Below are 20,907 nucleotides of genomic sequence, written 5' to 3'. Positions count from 1 at the left end.
CTAAATTTAAACACAATGCAAACCAGCTGGTTAAGTGATTTTTTGATACAACTTTACTTTTGTGAGGTAAAAGTTAAGCACAAATTTTACCCTGAAACCCTGAAAATATATGTTAAGTGCAAATTTATATGATTTATCTATTTTAATTCAAGACAGGATACCTGGGAGGCAGGCCCTAGGTCCAAATAAGCAAGATTTATCTCCTGATGAAGAGTTAAGTGTTGTGCGAACCATCTGTACAGAAGAGGCTCTGGCAGTGGCAGGTGAATGCCCTGCAGTGGAACAGGAAGGGACAGCAGGGACAAGAACTAAAGCTTCAGCCTTCAGAACTGGTACCTGCAATCCCCGGGGACACACAGACTTACTGGGGCCACCCTGGTGTCAGCAGCTAAAGGGAAATCAATTTCTACAACTTCAACTTCCATTTGTACTAGCTGCCTGAGAACTGCCAGGTGTCCACAGTCCCTTTTCTCTGCCAATCATGTCCCCTTTACTCACCTTGCCACACGGCACTGCCCCAGTGACAACCTCCAGGACATTAGGCAAAGGCACAATCCCAAATAGTATTTGGGTGTGAGAGAGTAAAGGGCTAACCACTAAGAACTTCGTCGTAAGTCTCATTGCATGTCCAGTGGTTCCTAAGTCTCTGCATTCAGCAAACTTGAAGGATGACCTAGCCAAGCTGCCAGATGATCACCAAAAATAACTTCTGGAGATACATAGAACCCTATGTGATCTCTGGCAAATAGCTTAAAAGGAGTCTGGAGAACTGTGACGTGCCTAACAAAACTCTTTCCAGTACTGTCTGCTGAGAAAGTGTTCTCAGTGCTTAAAACTTAAGTCAACAAAAATCAGCATCAGAGTTGGTACAGAGCCCGCTCTCATTTCTGTAATAATTAACATCCATCCACAGGAACATAAACTTAAAAGGTGAAGGAGGAAGTTTCATCAGCTGAGTAAGAGAAGTATTTTCAATAGAAATCCCAATAGAAAAATGAAAGTGCTTGCTGGGGCCAGGCACTAGTCTGAGCATTTACACACACTGATTCCTCAAGTGGTCACAGCAACTCTGAGGCAGCAACCATTACTATCCCATTATAGAGATGGGGAAGTGGAGGCACAGAGCTTATATACTTCATGGTAAAATTATGTAGTAGAAGCAGAAAGGGCATGCAATTTCAAGGTAAACAAACAGTGGATGTATGGTGTTTAGATTCAAGTGATTTATAAAAGTTTTACTTCATTAAACTGTCAACATTTACAATGACAAAAATAACACCCTTTGCAATTGTTTGAGTGCCAAATATCTTAAATAAAACAGTCATACTGAGTTTTTACCAGGGCTTGATGCAAGAAACAGCAAATCTGAAGAAAGTCTCCCTACTTTTCTCTGAAAAAAATTATTGTGGAAAGATTTTGCTCAATATACAATGTTCTTTGCCTAAGCATCCATGTTATACAACCCTTTTATTTCTTATTTTTAAAAAATTGTGGTAAAATACACATAACACAAAATTTACCACTTTAACCATTTTTAAGTGGATAGTGCAAGGGAATTAGGTACATTCACGGTGTTGCACAGACATTCTCCCATCATCCATCATTACAACTCTTTTCATCCTGCAGATCTATGAAACACTAACTCCCCTCTTCATCCCCTAGCCCTAGGCTAGATGTTTCTTTAAAAATTATGAATCAGAAAAAGATTGTTTTGGGGACAGGCTGGTTTTCTTAAGATCTTTCCTGGTTTTTCTGGAAGCAAAGACTCTCAGCAGTCAGTTCAGCTGCAACAATGAAAAGTCTTTTGGGTTAGAATACCTACCATTTCCTCCATTTGGCTTTCTATTTACAAAGTTTTAACAAAGTCACACTTTATCTCTTTTTCAATGTAAGTCCTCAGAAAGACTCTCTGGATGTAGAAAGAGTATGAAGTGTGTTCATAAAGATATGCATGTACATAGATAGCTTAAATACCATAAAACATGGATGGCACCGATGGCACTGCAGTCAGGGGCAAAGATGAGAGCAGCAAAAACTGACCCTTGGTTATCTCACGTGTTCATGCTCTTCCTATCTGTGCACTGACAGTTGTTTTCAATCACTTTGTGTTTCTCAGTTTTCTCTAGACATTCTTTTCCATGTCTTCTTCCTGGGTCGGGCCTTAAGTTTCCTACCGTGGAAGTCTGAGGGTATCTGCAGTTCCCCCTTAGCCACCTCTCCTCTCACTACCCTTTAGAAGCACGGAAGCTGGAACAGAAGCAGGTCTCCACGTCACTTGGGGGACCAACGTGGTCTGCCTCCTATTGGCACAGATGGGGAGCTGGACCCTGGTATGTTCCTTGGGGTGTTGGAAAAGCCTGCACTTGTTTGGGGGCTCAAGCCCTCTATCTCCCTTATTTTATTTATTAAGTTCCTCCAGAACGTAACTCAGTCTGTCTTCTCAGAAGCTCTCTTGGATAAGGACCTCATCTGTCTGGTCTCAGCTGTACCCTAGGAAAGGCTGCCTTCTGTTCTGCTCTGGACACTTGCTTCACCCTCACACTGAACCTCTGCTCAGATGCTGGCCCCTTCTCCTCTTCACTACAAGGATTTCTAGAGATTTGACTGCCGTTTCTTCCCCCATTCTCCTGATTGCTGTTGTATGGGTGCAGATATCACCAGTGAAAGAAAGCATAGAGAAAACCACTACCTTCCCGCCTGGGGTATGCCTGCCCCAAAGGCAGAAGCGGAATCTCACTGAGAAGGAACAGAAGCAAATCTAGACGGAGAAATAGTCTACCCAGAGGTTGACAAACTGCACCCAGGGGCTGGCTGCCTGTTTTTAAACACAATTTCCTGGAGCAGCCACACGCATCAGTTCACATGCTGTCTAAAAGACGTATGATCTGCAGATCCCTGGTCTGCAAACAAACCAGTGTTTATTCTTCAGAAACATCTCTGCATCAAACCCAAAGAAACACGAGAAGCTGCCTGAGATTGGAGGAGACAAGGCACCTGAGCACAAGCACAAGGTAAGATTTTGTTGCTAACAAAGGATGTTATTGGGATAATAGGAGAAATCTGAGTAAGATCTGTAGCTCAGATGTATTAGTATTATTTTTCTGATTTTGATAATGCCCTTGTTTTTTTAGGAAACATGAAGAGTTTAGGGGTAAAGGGGTATCATACTCACAACTTCCATTCAAGGGATTAAGGACAAACACACAGACACATGGAGAGAAAAGGAGAAAGCCACTGCAGTAAAAGGTTAATATGTGGGGAATCTGGGTGAAGAATAGTCACCAACTTTTTGTACTAATCTTATAATTTCTTCAAGTTTGAAATTATGTTAAAAAAAAATTAAAGGAAGGGGAGAGCCATTGGGATGACAGCCCAATCTTGTGACTGCTGACATTTGCCCCACCCCAGCCATCAAGGCCAAGGGTCATGCTGTGTGGCCTCTACAGTGCCTTACCGTATCTGGGACACAGGTTTTTTGTTGCCCCCTCCCCCATCCTCAACAGACCTTTGTCACACAGCTGCAATTTCGCCAGAGAAAGACCACTGGGCCACGGCCCCAGGCCACAGCCTGTCCTTGTCAGGCCCTTGGAGACATACACCAACCCTCTTACTCATTTGCACCGCCCCCGCCAAACCCCTGCTCCATGCCCTTCCCACTCTTCACCCCACATTCTCAGCAGGTCACACCCATCAATCAAACAGAAGCCATGCAGGGAATCCTTCTTTACCTGCTTGTCCCTGTGGCCCAAAACACTCATGAAAGTAGAACAAATTCTCTTAGCAGAAGTGGACCAACCCATTTACTGGTGTCCTGGCCCCAAATCCCCGAGACTGGTCCCATAAGCCATTCTCTCTCATCTCTCCCCAACCACCTCGCCTCAATAAGCCCCTCCTCCTCAGGATCTGAAACTGTGAGTCTTTCCAAGTGGGAAACTCCATGGCTCCAAGCCCACAATGCACACAACAGTCTGCACAACCAAGCATGTCTTCTGGCTTCCACCAGAGTAGCAAATACGAGGAAACCTGTGCTGCACTCACTGTAGCTTCTCGACACCACAGAGATAAGCACAGGAGGAGGTTTGGTGAAATGAGAGATTACTAGTTGCATTTATTAACCTTTTCAAGTTCTAAAATGAGCACATTTTTTATAAACAACACAAAAAAATAAAAACAGGGACCAGAACAATCCTGAAATCTGGAAAGACTTTCCAAAGGCCATCTGAACAGTGCCTAAAAGAAGCAGAGCTGTTTCTGGGGGTAATGGCCAAGGAACGGCCACAAGAACAAAGACAAAGAGTGGGGCCCAGTAATATATCTGGAGGAAAACATGGTCCGAAAGGATACATGCATCCCAATGTTCACTGCAGCACTGTTTACAATAACCAAGACATGGAAGCAACCTAAATGTCCATTGACAGAGGAATGGATAAAGAAGATATATACAATGGAATATTACTCAGCCATAAAAAAGAATAAAATAATGCCATTTGCAGCCACATGGATGGACCAAGAGACTGTCATGCGGACTGAAGTGAGTCAGACAGAGAAAGAGAAATATCGTATGATATTGCTTATATGAGGAATCTAAAAAGAAATTATACAAATGAATGTATTTACAATACAGAAGTGGACTCACAGACTTAGAGGATGAACTTATGGTTACCAGTGGGGGAAGGGTGGAGGGAAGGGATTGTTAGGGAGTTTGCGATTGACATGTACACACTGCTACATTTAAAAAGGATAACCAATAAAGACCTACTGTATAGCACAGGGAACTCTGCTCAATGTTGTGGCAGCCTGGATGGGAGAGGCGTATGGGGGAAAATGGATGTGTGTATATGTATGGTTGAGTTGCTTTGCTGTGCCCCTGAAACTATCACAACACTGTTAATTGGCTATACTCCAATATAAAATAAAAAGTTAAAAAAAAAAAAAAAGGTATATTAACAAAAAAAAGAGTGGGGCCTGGTCACACTGTCCAGTCTGCACCCACCAGGCAACCCAGTGTCCCAAGAGGCCCAGTGCATGGAGAGACAAGACGTAAAGGCACCACCATCCCAAAGAGCATGAAATAATGTGAGCACTGTGCTCACATCAACACAGCAGTGGCTTGTCCTGCACTAATGTACAGCTGCTTCTGGCCAAGAGGCAGCCAAACAAGCCTTAGGTACAGCACACATCGTCCTCACTCAGTGCCCACTGGGACCTTCAGGTCAGGTATATGGTAGACAGTTAGCTGTCCACCCACTAGATTAAAGGCCACACATCATTTTAAACTTGGAAGAAACACAAACAAAGTAACCAAAATCATTACTGCTAATTTGATCTTAGAGCACCCAAAGTCTTAATCTTAATGCTTTGACTAATATAAAATGAACTCTCCATCACAGGAAACCAGAAGAGGATTCTAAAACAAAAACAAAAAAACTAGTCTTTCCCACTAGCTAATCCTCAATGGCGATAAAGATAAGAAACTGATACAGTATGCTAATTTTAGTCAACCTCAATTTAATTAAGGAAAGGGTTCTAAATAAGTTATTGGCCTTAAAGTCTGTTATGAATGTAAGAAACTTCAGGAAATAAACACCTGACTAAAGCTCTGCCCCCATCCTCAGGAAGCAGGTGAGACCCAGTGGGGGTCAGGGGACCATGGAGAAGGGGCCAGCCCAGGGGGATGGGACACACAGGGCTGGGGCAGGTGACGACCTGTATGGCAGTTGGGCCCCAGGCTCTCACTGTTTGTCAGGGCCAGAGACCATACACATGGGAAGGGAGAGCTAGGATGGGCAGGTTGAAGAAATCAAAAGCGGAAGTCTACAAACATGCAGTTGTTTGTGTGCCTGTATGCACACTGGGGAAGGTCTGGGAGCAGCAAAGTTGCTGTCAAGAGCCTGGTGTCCAATACTGACCCCATCACTAGAAACCAGGGCTGCTGGGAAAAGGGGGCATCCACGGTAAGGTCAGAATCTCTGCACAGAAGTGCTCACATGGAGGCCAGACTGACAAGGCCCCCAACTGGCCCAACAGGTGACAGTGGAGCACCAAATTACATGATGGCAGTAGTGGACCACAAGTCATTGATGAAGCCAGGAGCCCATGTTGATATAAATACACTGAAGTCTAAGGAAAAATGGCATGTTTACACAAAGTGCCTCCCATGAAATCGTACTAGTTACAAGAGGGACAGAATGGCCTCGCTGGAGAAGCCAGGCAGACACCCCCTTTGCCAAGTGGTCAGAGCACAGATGCACAGCATGGATGAGATAAGGAGGAGCAGAGGAACAGCTCTGCCCTCTACAGCATCTGCTGAAGACCAATGGGGCTTCACCTCCAAATACAAAGGGAGGCTCTGAAACAAACCCTGAAGTTAAGATAGAAATAAAGTATTAATGTTGACTGAGCCTGATGGCTGTATTGTGGTTACATAGGACAGTGTCCCTGTTTGTTAGAAAATCACAAGTATTTTTTTTAAATCAAGTATTTTTTTTAAAAAAAGCTCTTTGTATTATACTTGCAACTTTTTCCTAAGTTTGAAATTGGTTCCCCCAAAAAACCCTCAGAAAACTAATTCACCTGATTCAAGTATGCATGCCAATTCAAATTAACTCCAAAACGCCAACAGTGTCCATATAGGCATTTGTGGCCCATTGGCTGAGAGGGTCTCAAAGCACAGAGTGCCCACATCTAGGTTTTTAAACCCCTCTCTCCAAGGCAGGAGCCAGCCCCTTAGAGATGGCAGGTTCCAGGGCAGGGTAGATACAGGACAGCCTGGGCATCTTGTGGTGCCAGAAAGCAAGGACATGCTGGGGGGACAAGGCACATAGGAGCCACTGAACGAACTCCCAAGGTCTGAGCTGGAACAAACTGAACAACCAAATAACAAGCTTATATCAGGTTATAACCCTAGGAAGAGAGATAACCATGAGTCCATACTGATCTACATATGGTTAAATAAATGAAGGAGGAAGAAGAGACACATTTTCCCTAAAGAATAATTACAAATAATACATAATATAGTTCCCCAATAGCCTTCAAAAGCTTTAACATTTAAAGGATAAACTATGTTTAAAATCATTATGATATTTACATAAAATACAGGTTCATCAAATATACCTATTCTATAAACATACTATATAGCATCAATTCAAACCCACATTGCATTTACATGGCCTATATTTCTATAATATATGAAAATATGAGATGAGGACAAACTTCAACCGACAACATGATTCATCTGGAATAACCCCCACCTACTTCATACAGAAAGCATCTTTGAGAGGCATTTGTACAAGCACCTGCTAGAGAACACGCAGCGGCTGAGGCAGTGGCCAGCAGCACCTACCGTAGGACGCAGCACAGCACTGTGAGATGAGTGGGCACGCTGGCTGGGTTGAGCATGGCTGGTGTGTCTGACCTCATGCAGGCAAGGAAGGCCCTCATTCTGCGGTTCTTGTCCTCCACTGCCTTCCCAAGCCAGAGTCTCTTCAGATTGGGGCAGGTCCACTCCCTGAAGGCAAGAGCTTCCACCAATTCTGGGGTTTGCGGAGATTTCCCTTTGTAAGCTGCCCACTCTTTAATGATCACTGGTGAAACTACAGGAAGGAAAATCAGAGAACCATTTATGCCCTATCTCAGCTACTTTAAGCCTAACAAAAACAAACAGCTCTAATAATTACAGTATGAAGATGTCATTCTGGTATAACAATGGATTCTCTCATTAGTAAGCCATCGGTCATGAGTCCTCACCTCTAATTCTCATTTTGCTCTTTACTCTATGAACTTCGGTGACTCATTCAGATTTTCAGTCAGGCCACCAATAAATTTTTTCTCAATCAAATCAAGCTAGATTTCCCCATATAACTAATACGTATAAATCAAGGACGTTAGATAAAATTTGTTTTAATATTATAAATCCATTAATAGTTTTAGTAATAACAATGGGTACAACTTACAGAAAGTATGTGATTATCACAGAAATCCACGGAAAATCCAATTTAGATAGCTAAATTGAACTATTGAACTTAATTGAACCTTTTTCTACATGTTATACTAATTAGATCTGAGAAATAATTTGCATTTGGTAGCCACTTTACTTAAGGACCTCCAACTTTAACAAATATAACTGTTAAGTCTATTTTAAAGATTGGCAGGGACAAACTACCATAGAGTGAGATCCCCAAAGCCCAGTAAGGTGGCAAGCAGAAGCGACAGTCCGTGTTTTGAAATCCCAAGTGAAGTCAGCACACAGTATTTCTCTTCAGCAAGACTGAAGACAAACTGTAAAATTCCCCATTTCACTTCAAAAAAAATCAAGTTCTAAGTTGATTTCATACAAAAAATGACCTTTTATCCACCGTAGTTTTACCACTATTAGCATCAATTAATTCTTAAAACACACAAACATGCCCGTTTTCCCACATAATTTCCAAGTAACTTAAGGGAGAAACTGTGACGGGGGAAAGAAAACAATGGAGGTAAAGCATACTGCAGAGAAATATGTTAAAATTTCTCACCAAAGTGCACTGATGTAAACAATTTCATCAGATTTGGGTGTGAATTTTGTAACAAAGAGCTCACTTTGGTCAATAAACATCAGAACTGAAGCAGGGCCCCATGGAGCCCCTGGCCCAGAGAGCTGCTAGCATACCCCACCCTCCCCTCACATGGCTGACAGCTGATACAGAAACCAGGATGGTGCTATGATTCTAATGTGATCTTGGATACATCAATTATATCCAAATAACCATACCCCCTTCCTGGGCTCATTTTCCCTAAAGTAACACCTGAGGCAAACCAAGACTGTGAAGAACCCAAATCCTGACAAAATTAAATGATTAACTGGCTCATCTCTAGCTCCACCCCAAGTCTGAACAGAATCAGGCAAGACAATCATCTCTTCCAATGTCACGAAGAACTTCAGGAGTCAGATACCTGGATATACACAGTTGTTAGCAACAGGAAAGCAAGCTTTTGCACAATCAACCCCAGTCAAGTCAGGTGACAGTGTGCTGCAGAGGAGTGCCATGACCAGCCATTCTGCATGGACCCCAACTCCCAGGAGCAGGCTGCTTGAGCAGGGGTACAAGTCAAGACAGTTTCTGAAAATTTTCTTACAAAAAAGTAACTGTTTTGTCATTGGGAAATCCCTTTAATTTACATTTGGATATCTTAGTGTTTAAATGTTAAAAAAACAATTTAAACTTAAAATGTCTGTTTTAAAATCCATCAAGTCAAAACAGAGATATACATGTATATATAAATACATGTGTCTTTGAATTTATCTATATTTTAGGTGCCAGACACAAACTCATAACACCCCCATTGTCCAGCAGACCCTGTCCTCGGACTCACAATCTAGCACTCACCCCCATTCCTGCCAACCTCTAGCGCGCATAGCTCCACACGTCGCCCACCCGTATGCAGAGGGTGGCCGTCACCACCGCAGGGCCCTCCTAGGTGCAGTACACCCCACCCACCTTTGTCCCAACTACAGTCTGAGAGGCTGGCACATTGTCATCCCCAAGAAAACAGGTGAAAGGAGGTTACAAGACGACCAGTATGCTATGTTTCTATTAGGTCAGTTCACAAAGTTCATTTTCATGGCCCCCAAGCAAAAATGCATAAATCTATTTTTTCTATGTAACATGTTCATTTTGATGGCAAAGATTTATTTAATGGAACTAATTAGATTTTATCTTTGGTTGTTAATCTGGGTTAATAACCTAGTTAATCTAAGGTCTCTCACTTTCTTCCCCCAAAATGCAAATACACACATACCCACCACACATGCATGCACACAGAGCATAAGTTTACTGCATCTTAAAAAACTCAGATTATAGTGCCAGGAGTCTCCCTTGAGTTTTCTCAAGAGAGGCATTCTTATTAAAGCTGTCTTCATCTTCATCCATTTATTTCTTTCCCCTTTGTCAGCTCTGCTCTTGTCTCTCTTTAATAATTTTTTTTTTTTTTTTTTTTTTTGCATTACTTGGGCCTCTCACTGTTGTGGCCTCTCCCCTTGCAGAGCACAGGCTCCGGACGCGCAGGCTCAGCAGCCACGACTCACGGGCCCAGCCGCTCCGCGGCATGTGGGATCCTCCCAGACCGGGGCACGAACCCGTGTCCCCTGCATCGGCAGGCGGACTCTCAACCACTGCGCCACCAGGGAAGCCCGTCTTTAATAATTTTTAGCAATCATTTTATTACATTGTTTTCATTCCAGAAATAAATTTTTGGTGGAGGATTTTCATTTTCAAGTTCAGAATGCTTAGACCTATACATACTTTTTATGTTCCATGTCCTACATCGAAGATAAGTGGAGGTCGGAGGTACCAGCAGTCCCTTCACAAGTGTGTCTGTTCACTTGAGTGTTCCCTGAACACTAGCTGCCCTAGACAGCTGTCCACACTAGTTGGGGCTCTGAGGGACCTAAGTATGCCTGAATTTACCTGGCATGATGCTGTGTGTTCAGACCCTGTTCAGCCTGTAGAGGCTACAGATGAGCGCACACTCGTGCCTGAGGACCGCCAGCTGATGCTCATGAACTCCTGTGTCCTAGAGAAAGGACTGCCCCAATACTAGCAAGGACATGCAGTCCATACCCCGGAGCACAGGACAAGACAGGGGAGACTGCAGCTGTAAAGGAGGTATCAGATATAGTAGCTTCCTCTCATATTCTAAGCATTTTTTGTTGCTTATCTGCACTATTCATGACAAGAATGGCTCATATCTAATTTAGGAAATACATGTCTTTCTCAGAGAAAATAAATGTGCAGTAACAAAAAGCTTTGTTCCAAAAGCAAAGATGCTTCCAATTTGCTTTATTTTTTTAACATGTATCTGTTTTTAAACTGAAAACTTGGAGATCTTTTGCATATACCACCACTTAATAGCGGTGGAACCTTTGGCCAATCACCTAACAGATATTTATTGAGCACCTACTATGCACTGGGTGAGGCAGGAAAGGCACCCAGGGCTCAGGTGCCAACTCCCACATGCCAGTGTGAGAACAAGGGTCTCCTTAAATTCTGAGGCCTGGGTCCCTCACTTGCCTCACCCTGGCCCAGCCCTGGAACTAGGCACTAAAAAAACAGGCCAATGACTCACTCTGTAGCACAATCCAGATGAGGAAACACAAAGGCATCTTGCACCCCTGTTATATGCTTTCAACTGTGTAAGATCAACTTATGTTGTACAGGCTCATTACATTAGATTAATTAAAGGTTAGTGTTTTATAGATTAATGAATTCCAAGGCACATCCCATTTTCGGGTTGACACATGGCAGACTCTGTGTTACAAGCTTGCCCGTTGGGGTGGCTGGTACACATACAGTACCTTCTCTACCTCTGGCTCCAGGCTTCTCCCCAAGTCGCTGCTGCCCAGGAGGGAAGGCTCGGTCTCTGATTCAGCTCACAGGAATAAGCAGATGCAAAGTAGCCAGCTAACAGCAAGTAATCTGGGCTCTTATCATTTTTGCAAAACCCACTGGTTATACAGGGATTATCCAGATGGTACGGGGCGGCTAGATTATGAGAACACTCCAAGTGCATGCAGACAAGAGCACTGGGGTATAAAACCCTCTCTGTGAAGGCTCCATTTTGGAAAGACATGTTCATGCTGCCTTGTTAAAACAAGAATAAGAGAATCCCAGAGGTTAGCTAATCCAGCTACCGTCCATGAATAAATTTTCTGTGTGTCACCATCAATAAATATTTATCTCATATTTTCTACTGACAGGAAAACTCATGATTTCAAGTGGACAACTTCAAAAAAAAAACTGAATATTAGATTGTCTTCCTTACCTGAAACTAAACTGAATTTTTACACTGGTAAAAACAACTCCAGGGCACAAGTTTTCTGTATTACTGGAAGCTAAATTTATAATGCAGCTTCTTTACTGGAAGTATCTCTTCAAATACAATTTCCAGACATAAAACACTATTAAGACTTAAGCTGTCAGTAAAAACCCAATGTTTTCCATCAGACGTTAATCATCTACTATTTTCACATTTACACATATGACAACCAGCTACCTTAGAAATCTGTTACAATGCTGAATTTGGGATCGATCCCAAACCAGGAATAATGAACGTTTCATCTTGTAAGCCTATTCCAACTGACTGGTAGTGGCTGCCTATAGTGCCATATGATGAAGTATGTCTCTAAGCTCAGTGCCAGAGCACCATGAACAACTAGCAGTGCCTGCTATAACGGCTTAGGAGTGAGAGTTGTAGCACACACACAATACGGTTACAGGTAAGGAAAAAGATGGAGACAACTTCCAATACTGTGGCCAAGTGGACCCTTTGGTCTGTGTCTGTGCAAGTGTGTGTATCTGGGGGAGAAGCCATTGTTTTATTCCCTGAGCTCTCCTCTGGAACTATAGGAAAAAAACAAAACCACACAAATAAATAAAAACAGAACTCTAGTTCCTTCGTTTCAGGGCAGAAACAGAAAAATGAGTGCAATGAGAGCTGGTCAATCCTTCCAATGGGAAAACTGCTGGTTAACTACCAAGCAGCAATGTGTACAGGTTGTGGGGTTCCAACTAGCTAGTCCCCCATTTCCTCATGCTGACACATCTGTGAGCACCCTCCACGACTCTCAAAAGTAAAAGACTATGAATTTTTTCCTTAAACCTTTCATATCTGAGCCTGGGGGTATCCTACTGTCCACAAACACATACATGCTCAGTAGGCCACCGGGCACATAGAACATGGTGTTATAGACATGTGGTAAACACTATTCCTAGTCTTCATTTTTCCCATTTATGTCATTCCTACTATATTAGAAACTCCGAAGCTCAAGGAACTATGTCATAAACATTAATCCAAAAGAGTACCATCAAACACTGCCTGTCACACAACAGTGCCTTCCCCAACAGCTGTCTCTTGAGCTCAGCTGCTCAAAGTTCTGTGAGGAAAAGGCAGTTTGCTAATGCTACTTCTGGAAAGCTTTGAAGAATAAAGAAATTCAGATTAATATATAAACAGCCTTCATAAAATCATAAGAAAAAAATGATAACCAATTTTCACACATATTGAAACAGCACACTAATTAATATTGGTCATGTTATAGTATTCTGTTTTGTAATGTAATTCACAATGAACAAATTTAACTTATTTATTTTCAATTAGCAGTCCCAATTATTTGGCACTAACAAAATTTCTAAAGCAAAGTGGACCAGGAGAAAGAAATCAATGTTCCTTTTGGCTTTTCTTGATTGTTTAAAAAGTAGAGAATAAATATGGGGAAATACAAATATAGCATAAGTATAGTAAATATAAACATAGTATATAAACTTGCTTTCTATTTCCATAACTACATCTCACATGTCCATCTACTTTCTACAAGCCTGCTTTTTTTTTTTTTGGCTGCACTGCATGGCTTGTGGGGTTTTAACCACTGGACCGCCAGGGAATTCCCAAGCCTGTCTTTTTTTTTTTTTACTTAATTTTGAGGTACTGAAGAGACTTGCAGAAAACAGAAGCCAGTTTTATTAAGTGGATAATAATTTTTAAATTCACAAATCACTTCCTGGATTTTTAATAGTTCAGCTATAGATGAGGTGACTCAATGTCCTGTAGTCTTTTTAGAACCTGATCCCTTTCTTCTGGCCCCTTCACCACTGGGGAGTACCTGGGGGAACCCCAGTGCCCAGGTGGCTGAGGAGCACCCCCAGGGAGAAGAGTCAATAGGGCACTGAAGGCCAGAGCTGACTCCAGGGCAGAAGTGCATCTAAGAAGCAGCCACGCCATCTGGATTTCACACACAAAGGCCTCGAGGCCAGGGCTGGCTCAGACCCAGGCGCCTGTCTCCAGGCCCAGCCTGTATTCCAGCAGCTACAGAGACAGCTAGGTCCCTGTTCCCAGCTCTCCCCAAAGCAACTGCCACCGTCACCATCCAACACATCTGGGTGAATCTGTTTGTGTTGGGTCAACAGTCTTCTGATTGGACTGGTAGGATTTCGAATTCCACAATAGTGACTTCAGTAGCATGCTGCCACAATAAAACAAGTATTCTTATTAATTTCCTAAAAGCAAAATGATAGAACCTAGAAATGGACAGAAAAGAATAGAAAAATAAACTGCCAGCATGTAATTCAATATGATTTTCAAAGGCTGGAATTTTTTAAGGATCCAACTATAGATATCCTACTTTAACCATATGATGATTTTAAAACTGAAACTTTGGTAAGTCACAAGGAAATTCACTGTAGATTACGAACATTTTATCATATGCCTTAAGCAAGAGACTAATGTCCAAATGGATACATGTCTTATATCTAATAAGAGTTAAGTATTTTTGAACAACCCTATAGACTTCAATATGTCCTTTGACTGGTTCTAACAACAAAGCCCTCTTGGGAAAACTCTTGATTGTCACAGTCACCACACCAGGAATATGCATCTGTACGCACAACGTTCTGAAGCCATGTTAGATCAAAACCCTCACATTCAGAAGCAGCTGCATCACCTACTTGAGTAGGTGGGTTTACCTGCAACCCACATAGCTCGGTTTTGGTTACCAGACTACCAGAGTGGAAGGCAAAGCCAGTGGGCATGTGGAAAACAAACTTGCCCCAAGGACCTTACGGCGAACTTTCACGTGGTTTATGAATCTCCTGCAAAGTGCCATTGATTTCGTTTCATCTACTTGTGGGCTAAGAATAAGTGTAGGTAAAACAAGATTTCAACATATTTTCAAATCTTGTCAACCAAGAACCCCTGAGAAAATGCTCTTTTTGGCATGATCAGACATTGTTGTTTTCCCATCTCATCCAGACCATCAAGAAGCTACAGCATTTTCTCGGTAAGAATAGTAAAATGCACAGTCCCTTAGATGCTGCAGGCTTGGAAACCTAAATCAGTGGCATCATAAGAGTCAGTGTTTCCCATTAGCCAAAAGTAACATAGCAGTGACAAACAACTATGTCTGTCCCATCCTTAAAAAGAAGTCAGAGGAGTGGGGAGGGGAGTGGAGGCAGGAGGAAAGGAAAAAGACATGCCTGCCAAATTCTCTTTGAAGCTACGGCCTTCTCCCACTCACTTCCCCCTTCCCCCATCCCCCTCACACTAGTACACCTTTCTCCTCCTTTCCTTTGTATTCCCCTGTGCCTCCCCCGCTCCAAGTGAGGTCAAGGCACCTCCATCCAGAGCCTCACAAAGCTCATCTGAGTCACCCAGACTGTACCACGCTTCTTCTCTTCTTCTCTTGATCATGCCATTCCCCATGCCCTCCAGCCCCGGCCAGAACTAGCCTGCCACAGGCAAAGTGATCCTGTCATTTCTCTGGGAGAGCAGCATCGGGCCCTATGGTGTGGTTTGCACACTCAGCCCTTCACCACAATGTGCCTCTCTCTTGCTTATGTTCAGAAGATGCTGGTCCATTTAGTTAATACTCTCCCCTGGGTTCTGCTTCCCCTATTGTCTGCTAACAGGCCAGCCTTTCCCAGGCCAGTAAGACTCCTGTACCACCCAGGTACAAATTAACTGATGAGGGAGTGGAGCACGCTACGTGCTGCCAGCTGTGTGTTCCACAGTGTTTTAAAGCCTCAGACTGGCAGCAGGGCAGAACAGACCAAGACTCTCACTTCCTGAGAGCACCTGGCACCTGCAGCTCACCTGTGACACAGAACTCCCTGAACCAGACGTGAGGGATGCACGCTGCCCACTGCTGAGGAAATTGAACAGAGCACACCAGCCATATTCAGGCTGCTGTATGAAGCATAAAGATATCTATGTTTCTGGAATATACAAGCAAATGAAAGACACAGCCTTTCACCATGAAAGCCAATGTGGTGCTATGGAGCTGAGGATACGGCAGGAAGTGGGGCTGCGTGGGACCCTGTAGCACTCAGCATTCTATGCCCAACAGAGACCCAAGGGGCTATAGGGACGAAGATGGGGGTGAACTGAAGTGGACGTCACAGCTGCGGAGCCAGGGTTGCCTGGGTGGGCCAGCACAGAAAACTGACCAATCCCATGCAAAGAAAGGTCCTTCTTTTCTGAGCAAATAAATCACACAGCATGAGAAAAGAATGAGGATTTGTACATCCGGAATGTACTGAGCCTTTGAAAAGAGTGTCCATTGACAACACTCGGTATTCACATGGTGTCTACAGCCCTGATCAAGGCAGTAGAAGCATCAGCTAGAGGTGGCCCTGCAGAGCCGGCATCACCTTCTCCAGCTACAGTCACACGCCACTCTCAGTATGACTATCTTCAAGTAAGGGTAGTGACAGATGGTTTCATTTTAAAGGCTTACAGAATCACAATCGTGTCATAGTAATTACAAATAGAAACCTTAGGAATCTATAGTACTGAGTTTTTAGCATTGGAGAATCTCTCTAGTTTTGAGTTCCAAAGATAAGTAAGACCCACTCCCACACTTGTCCCTGAACTGGTCAGCTTCACCCATGTTACCAGGCCTGCACTGACCTGCCATACAAGAAGGTGATTTGTTAGTAAATATCCTTAGTTTAGAGGATGATCTAGTAATCTACAATTTCTACACTTCATAATATTCTTATTTTAGACTGCATGTTTTGTGAACCTTTTCTCATTTCCTACTAAATATAGTGACTTCTACATTCCCTACATTAGCAGATAAAGTTACCTAGAACAGAAAGGCAGGATTTTCCCCCAAAAATTACACTGGCTCACTAGAAGAGGGAATATTCTGACCTCAACTTTTGCCAAAATTTCAAATGACATTTTCTGTCTTTCCACTTCTCCCTCCACCCCCAGAGTTGATCAGCTAGAGGTCTCTGAGGGAAATCATTACAAGTCCCCTCTCAGCTTCAGGGATGTGTGCAGCAATACATCAACTGCACAGAAGTGGCCCTGTGGACAGCTGGTGGGACCTCCCCAGGAACACTGACTTCTGGAAAGAGTGGACCATATCTCGTGGACAGCAGAGCAGACACTGCTGTTGCTCTGCCTGGGACATGCTAACCACAGCAGGACAGCAATCGTCAGGACTGTTTCCAGATCAATGTGCAATTTAAAGCATAAACCTGCTGTTTTATCATTTTACTGAATGAACACCATTGCTGGGATGTTACTGAGGAAAACAGCCCGTGGCTTGTCCTCCTTTCCTAAGAGCCCCAGTGAAGCCCACCTCCTTTATGTGGGGACTCTCAGGGCGAACTCAGTTACGATCTTTCTAATGCTTTAAAAATGCACAAGAGATTACGAGGTACCGAGGAAAACAAACAATGGATTTTACAGTACATACATTCTGGTGGAAGTCTGTTCTTTCTAAAAGCAAGTCTCTCAGTTTTCTTTCTGCTTTCTGCCAAGCTAAACAGGACTCCGTAAACATACTGACGAACTGGCCTATAGAGCAGGGCGGCGGGAGGCAGGTCTTTGCTGGCTTCATCTTCAATAGAAACAGCAATTTTGATTTCACCCTTTGCATGGAAGAAAGCAGAATAATATTGCACGTTTTTCATGTTGAATTTACAATAAACTCACAGAAATATACTGTATTATCTCCAGTTAACGAAATTGCAATTCTATTCCAAATCAATTGCTTAATCAGTTGCCTACATCAAGATGTTTAGGAAGAGTTCATTTAGCAAGTTGTAGTCAAAACATATGCTCAAAGAGTCAAAATAAAATCTACATTGTTTTATTTTTAATCTGGAACCAAGAACTAAAGAAAACCATGTAGATGATCCCAAAGTCTTTGAAACAGTCTAGATAGATAACATCAGACAACAAATAGAATAGAAAATGCTGAGAAGTGGCAAATTTAATTTATGAGTCAAGATAGCCATATGTAATGAAATTCATAATTTTCAGTGACCTATATGAAATCCAAGAAATGAGCATCCTGAAAATAAAATGGTCACAAATTTTCTTTACCAAGCTCTTCCATAAAAAATTACCATACACAAAAACGATCTACCTAAGAGAACTCTTTTAAGCGTTATTCATTTTTAAAGTGTTTGGCATGTATCAGGCCTCTGCCCCAGTGCACCAAGTACTCAACAGACGCGTCACACTGAATGAGAGGGCCTGACTGTCACTGGGGGCAGAAAACGAAGGAAGCCCCGTTCTGTTCATCACCCCCATCCCCCTCTGCCAACACAGCAGGGGCTCTGTTGTGGCTCTAGGAGACAAATGACTGCTACGACCACCTGCACCTGAGACCCTGGTCTTGTCTTGAATATTTTATGCCATCAAGGTACATCTCAAGAGATTTCACAAGGAATTTTATTTATGTATATTCATAACATAAAAATATATTTATGACCTCCAATGTCTATTAACTATATTGATACATACTTTTAATTATGTCATTGCATTTGCTCTTTCTTTCACATAAATTTTATTTCAAAATTGGTCTTTTCCCTTATCAGAACCTTCATACTCATTAATCTAGTAGCTAGCTACATGTGGTTAACACTCATCTAGTGAGTATTACTCTCTCAATATTATGAGGCTTTGATGATTCTCTACATTCTTACTATGAAGCTTCACTTCACTGCAAATTTCTCAGCCTGGACAATTTAATACCAGAGCTACTCAGCTCCCAAGAAACAGTACACATTTTAGTCTAAACTTTTCCCAAATATATTGAAAAATTTTAAATGGCACCTTAAAATCAGAAGATAGTCGAGTTCACTTTTCTCAACCACAGTGATTTTATCAATATTTGCCCTTGAAATCAGTGAGTACCGAAGAGGAGGACAGGCAGTTTGCATCACTCAGACTGATTTAACGGACAGTCCCCAAGTCAGATCCACCAGCATGGCAGGGCACAAACAGCAGGGGGTCCAGGGACCTCATATTCCAAACAACCACAAAGAGAAAGAACACAATCTTCCCCAAACTCGGGTCCCTTTAAACTTAGCAAAATCCTTTTCCCGCAACAGTAACTTTCACTTACCCTTATAATTTATGTTGGACCTGAAAAATAAAATGTTTACTTTATAACCATAATCAGAGAAGTGATACCACACATGCATACCCATGTCAAATAACAGATGAGACTTGGAGGCAATTACAATTTTAAAATACATTAAAGGACCTGAATAAGTAGTACTGGTCTTCTTTTCCTTTATTTTATAAAATATAATATTCTTCATGTCCTTTAATTTATAAAATATAAAAGTAAGCAGTTCAAATTAGTCAATTAACGGTTAAAGTCCAGCTCAGGAGTGCTGTGGCATGGGAGTGACTTTTGTATTTACTGACTCCATTCTACAAACCATAGATGGACAACAGAAAATAGGAAGAAAAAAGGTTGATCATATATGGTGGTATAGATACTGATGAAAACATGTTAAATATACATACAGTAATGAACCAATTCTGCATGAAAAATCTGGTCGCCAAGTTAACTTGTTAAACTGTAGGTCTGTGATTATAAACATAAAGACTACAAATCATTGAGGAAATTTAAGTACACATATCTATTCAAGACACTAAGATTCAGAAACAATTAATGCCACACTGTATATCTATTTAAGCATACATTTAGTAAGATAATAATAAATCGACGAGGTCCTGTATTCCATTTTTTGCTGTAAGTGCTCAGTGAGGTAGAGGAACAAGTCAAATTACATGAACTGCTATCAGCCACTCAGAAGTTGGGTATTTCTAGGACAGATGATAAATCAGATATTGAACGTGACATCACAATTTAACTTGACACTACAGCATAAACATGATGTAGGAAATTTTGAAATTAGAAATAAAAAGAATAAAATTACAAATCAGAAAATAATATGACGTGCCATTAATTAGAAGTTTCAAAAATATTTTGTATTAAATTGAAGAGGAAAATAAGACTTTTCCCAAGTTCTTCTTTTATTGTATTTGTAAGTATAAATTTCCATCTTTTTTCTCCAAGTTTAGAAAAGGGAAAATGAACTTTGTTTCAAGTAGCTGTTAAGATAAAAAGCAGTTCCAAAAGGAACAAGGGCACACTCCACAGGAGTGACCACTGTGAGATGACGGCCACACCCGCAGCCCCTGTGCATACCTTTGTCAGGACGTGGAAGATGTAGGGGTACATCAGCCCCTTCTTGTGCCGGTGCTCGGCCACTCTCAGCACCTCAGGCGCGACGGGGGGCAGGGGCGGGGTGGTGATGTCCATGTGGTTCCTGGTGGGCATGGACAGGAGGCACGGAATTGGCTGAACAGTGCCAATCTGGCTCCCCTTTCCCTCAGCAAGCTGGCTGCCCGAAGAGGCAGTGGACGAACCTTCTGCCTACAGAGCAATGGGTGAGAGGGGAAAATGGTTTCATGTCACATTTCCACTCCTTTAACCTGTCTGTCCACTTGCAACACAGAGTCCTATCCAGAGACGTGATTAACAACTTCGCCAATGAGGACAAGGGAGCTATGACCTCCTTGGAGAGAGGAAGTGGTAATTGGACACCCACTATGCCTGTGTTGGGGGTGGGAGCCTGGAGGACTGCTGCAGCTTCTGCTGGGTGACCCCCACCCATGGCTCCTCCCTTGGGATCCCCGTGGGGTGAATGGCCTTCTGTGGTTGCTAACCCTGGTCCCACCTGGCTCCCCCCATGTGTCCAACTCCTGTGTTTCTGCTTTCCTTGGAGACCCTTCCTAAACTAAATAGGCATCATCCTCTCTACAGATAAAAAAACTAATGCTCTGAGAGGGTATGTCTTTCATCCGTGGTAACAAGAACAGTAACTCATGGACCTGGGACTCAAAACTAGGCTTGAGTCAGGCCTGCTCTTCACCACCACCACCACCACCAGTTGTTATTTAAAGAAGAAACAAAAACCAAACCTCAGGCATTCTCTTAGGTCATTAAAAGCCCCAAATTAAGTATATGTAGAGAACTATCTACCAAAAATTAAAACCAAAGAACAAGCTAATACCATTCAAAATGATGAGTCAGATCTATATATACTAACAGAGAAATAT

General features: G+C 42.4%; 1 protein-coding gene across 3 annotated transcripts in view; it reads right to left on the bottom strand.

Annotated features, from left to right (window-relative positions):
• Positions 1 to 20,907, bottom strand: part of FAM120A (family with sequence similarity 120 member A) — a 104,570-nt gene that overhangs the window by 19,491 nt on the left and 64,172 nt on the right. For all 3 annotated transcript variants that reach the window (XR_010841915.1, XM_059072922.2, XM_067041162.1), the window contains exons 9-11: positions 19,994 to 20,221; positions 17,237 to 17,411; positions 7,343 to 7,592 (exon numbers count right to left, since the gene is read on the bottom strand). Coding sequence is in view for 2 of the 3 variants with exons in the window: in XM_059072922.2 (XP_058928905.1) it covers positions 7,343 to 7,592; positions 17,237 to 17,411; positions 19,994 to 20,221 (653 nt within the window). In the remaining variant the exon portion in view is untranslated. The remainder of the gene's footprint in view (positions 1 to 7,342; positions 7,593 to 17,236; positions 17,412 to 19,993; positions 20,222 to 20,907) is intronic.

The sequence above is a fragment of the Kogia breviceps genome, chromosome 8 (genome assembly GCF_026419965.1).
Source record: "Kogia breviceps isolate mKogBre1 chromosome 8, mKogBre1 haplotype 1, whole genome shotgun sequence".
Classification (NCBI taxonomy): domain Eukaryota; kingdom Metazoa; phylum Chordata; class Mammalia; order Artiodactyla; family Physeteridae; genus Kogia; species Kogia breviceps.
This window is presented reverse-complemented; position numbering and strand designations above follow the sequence as displayed.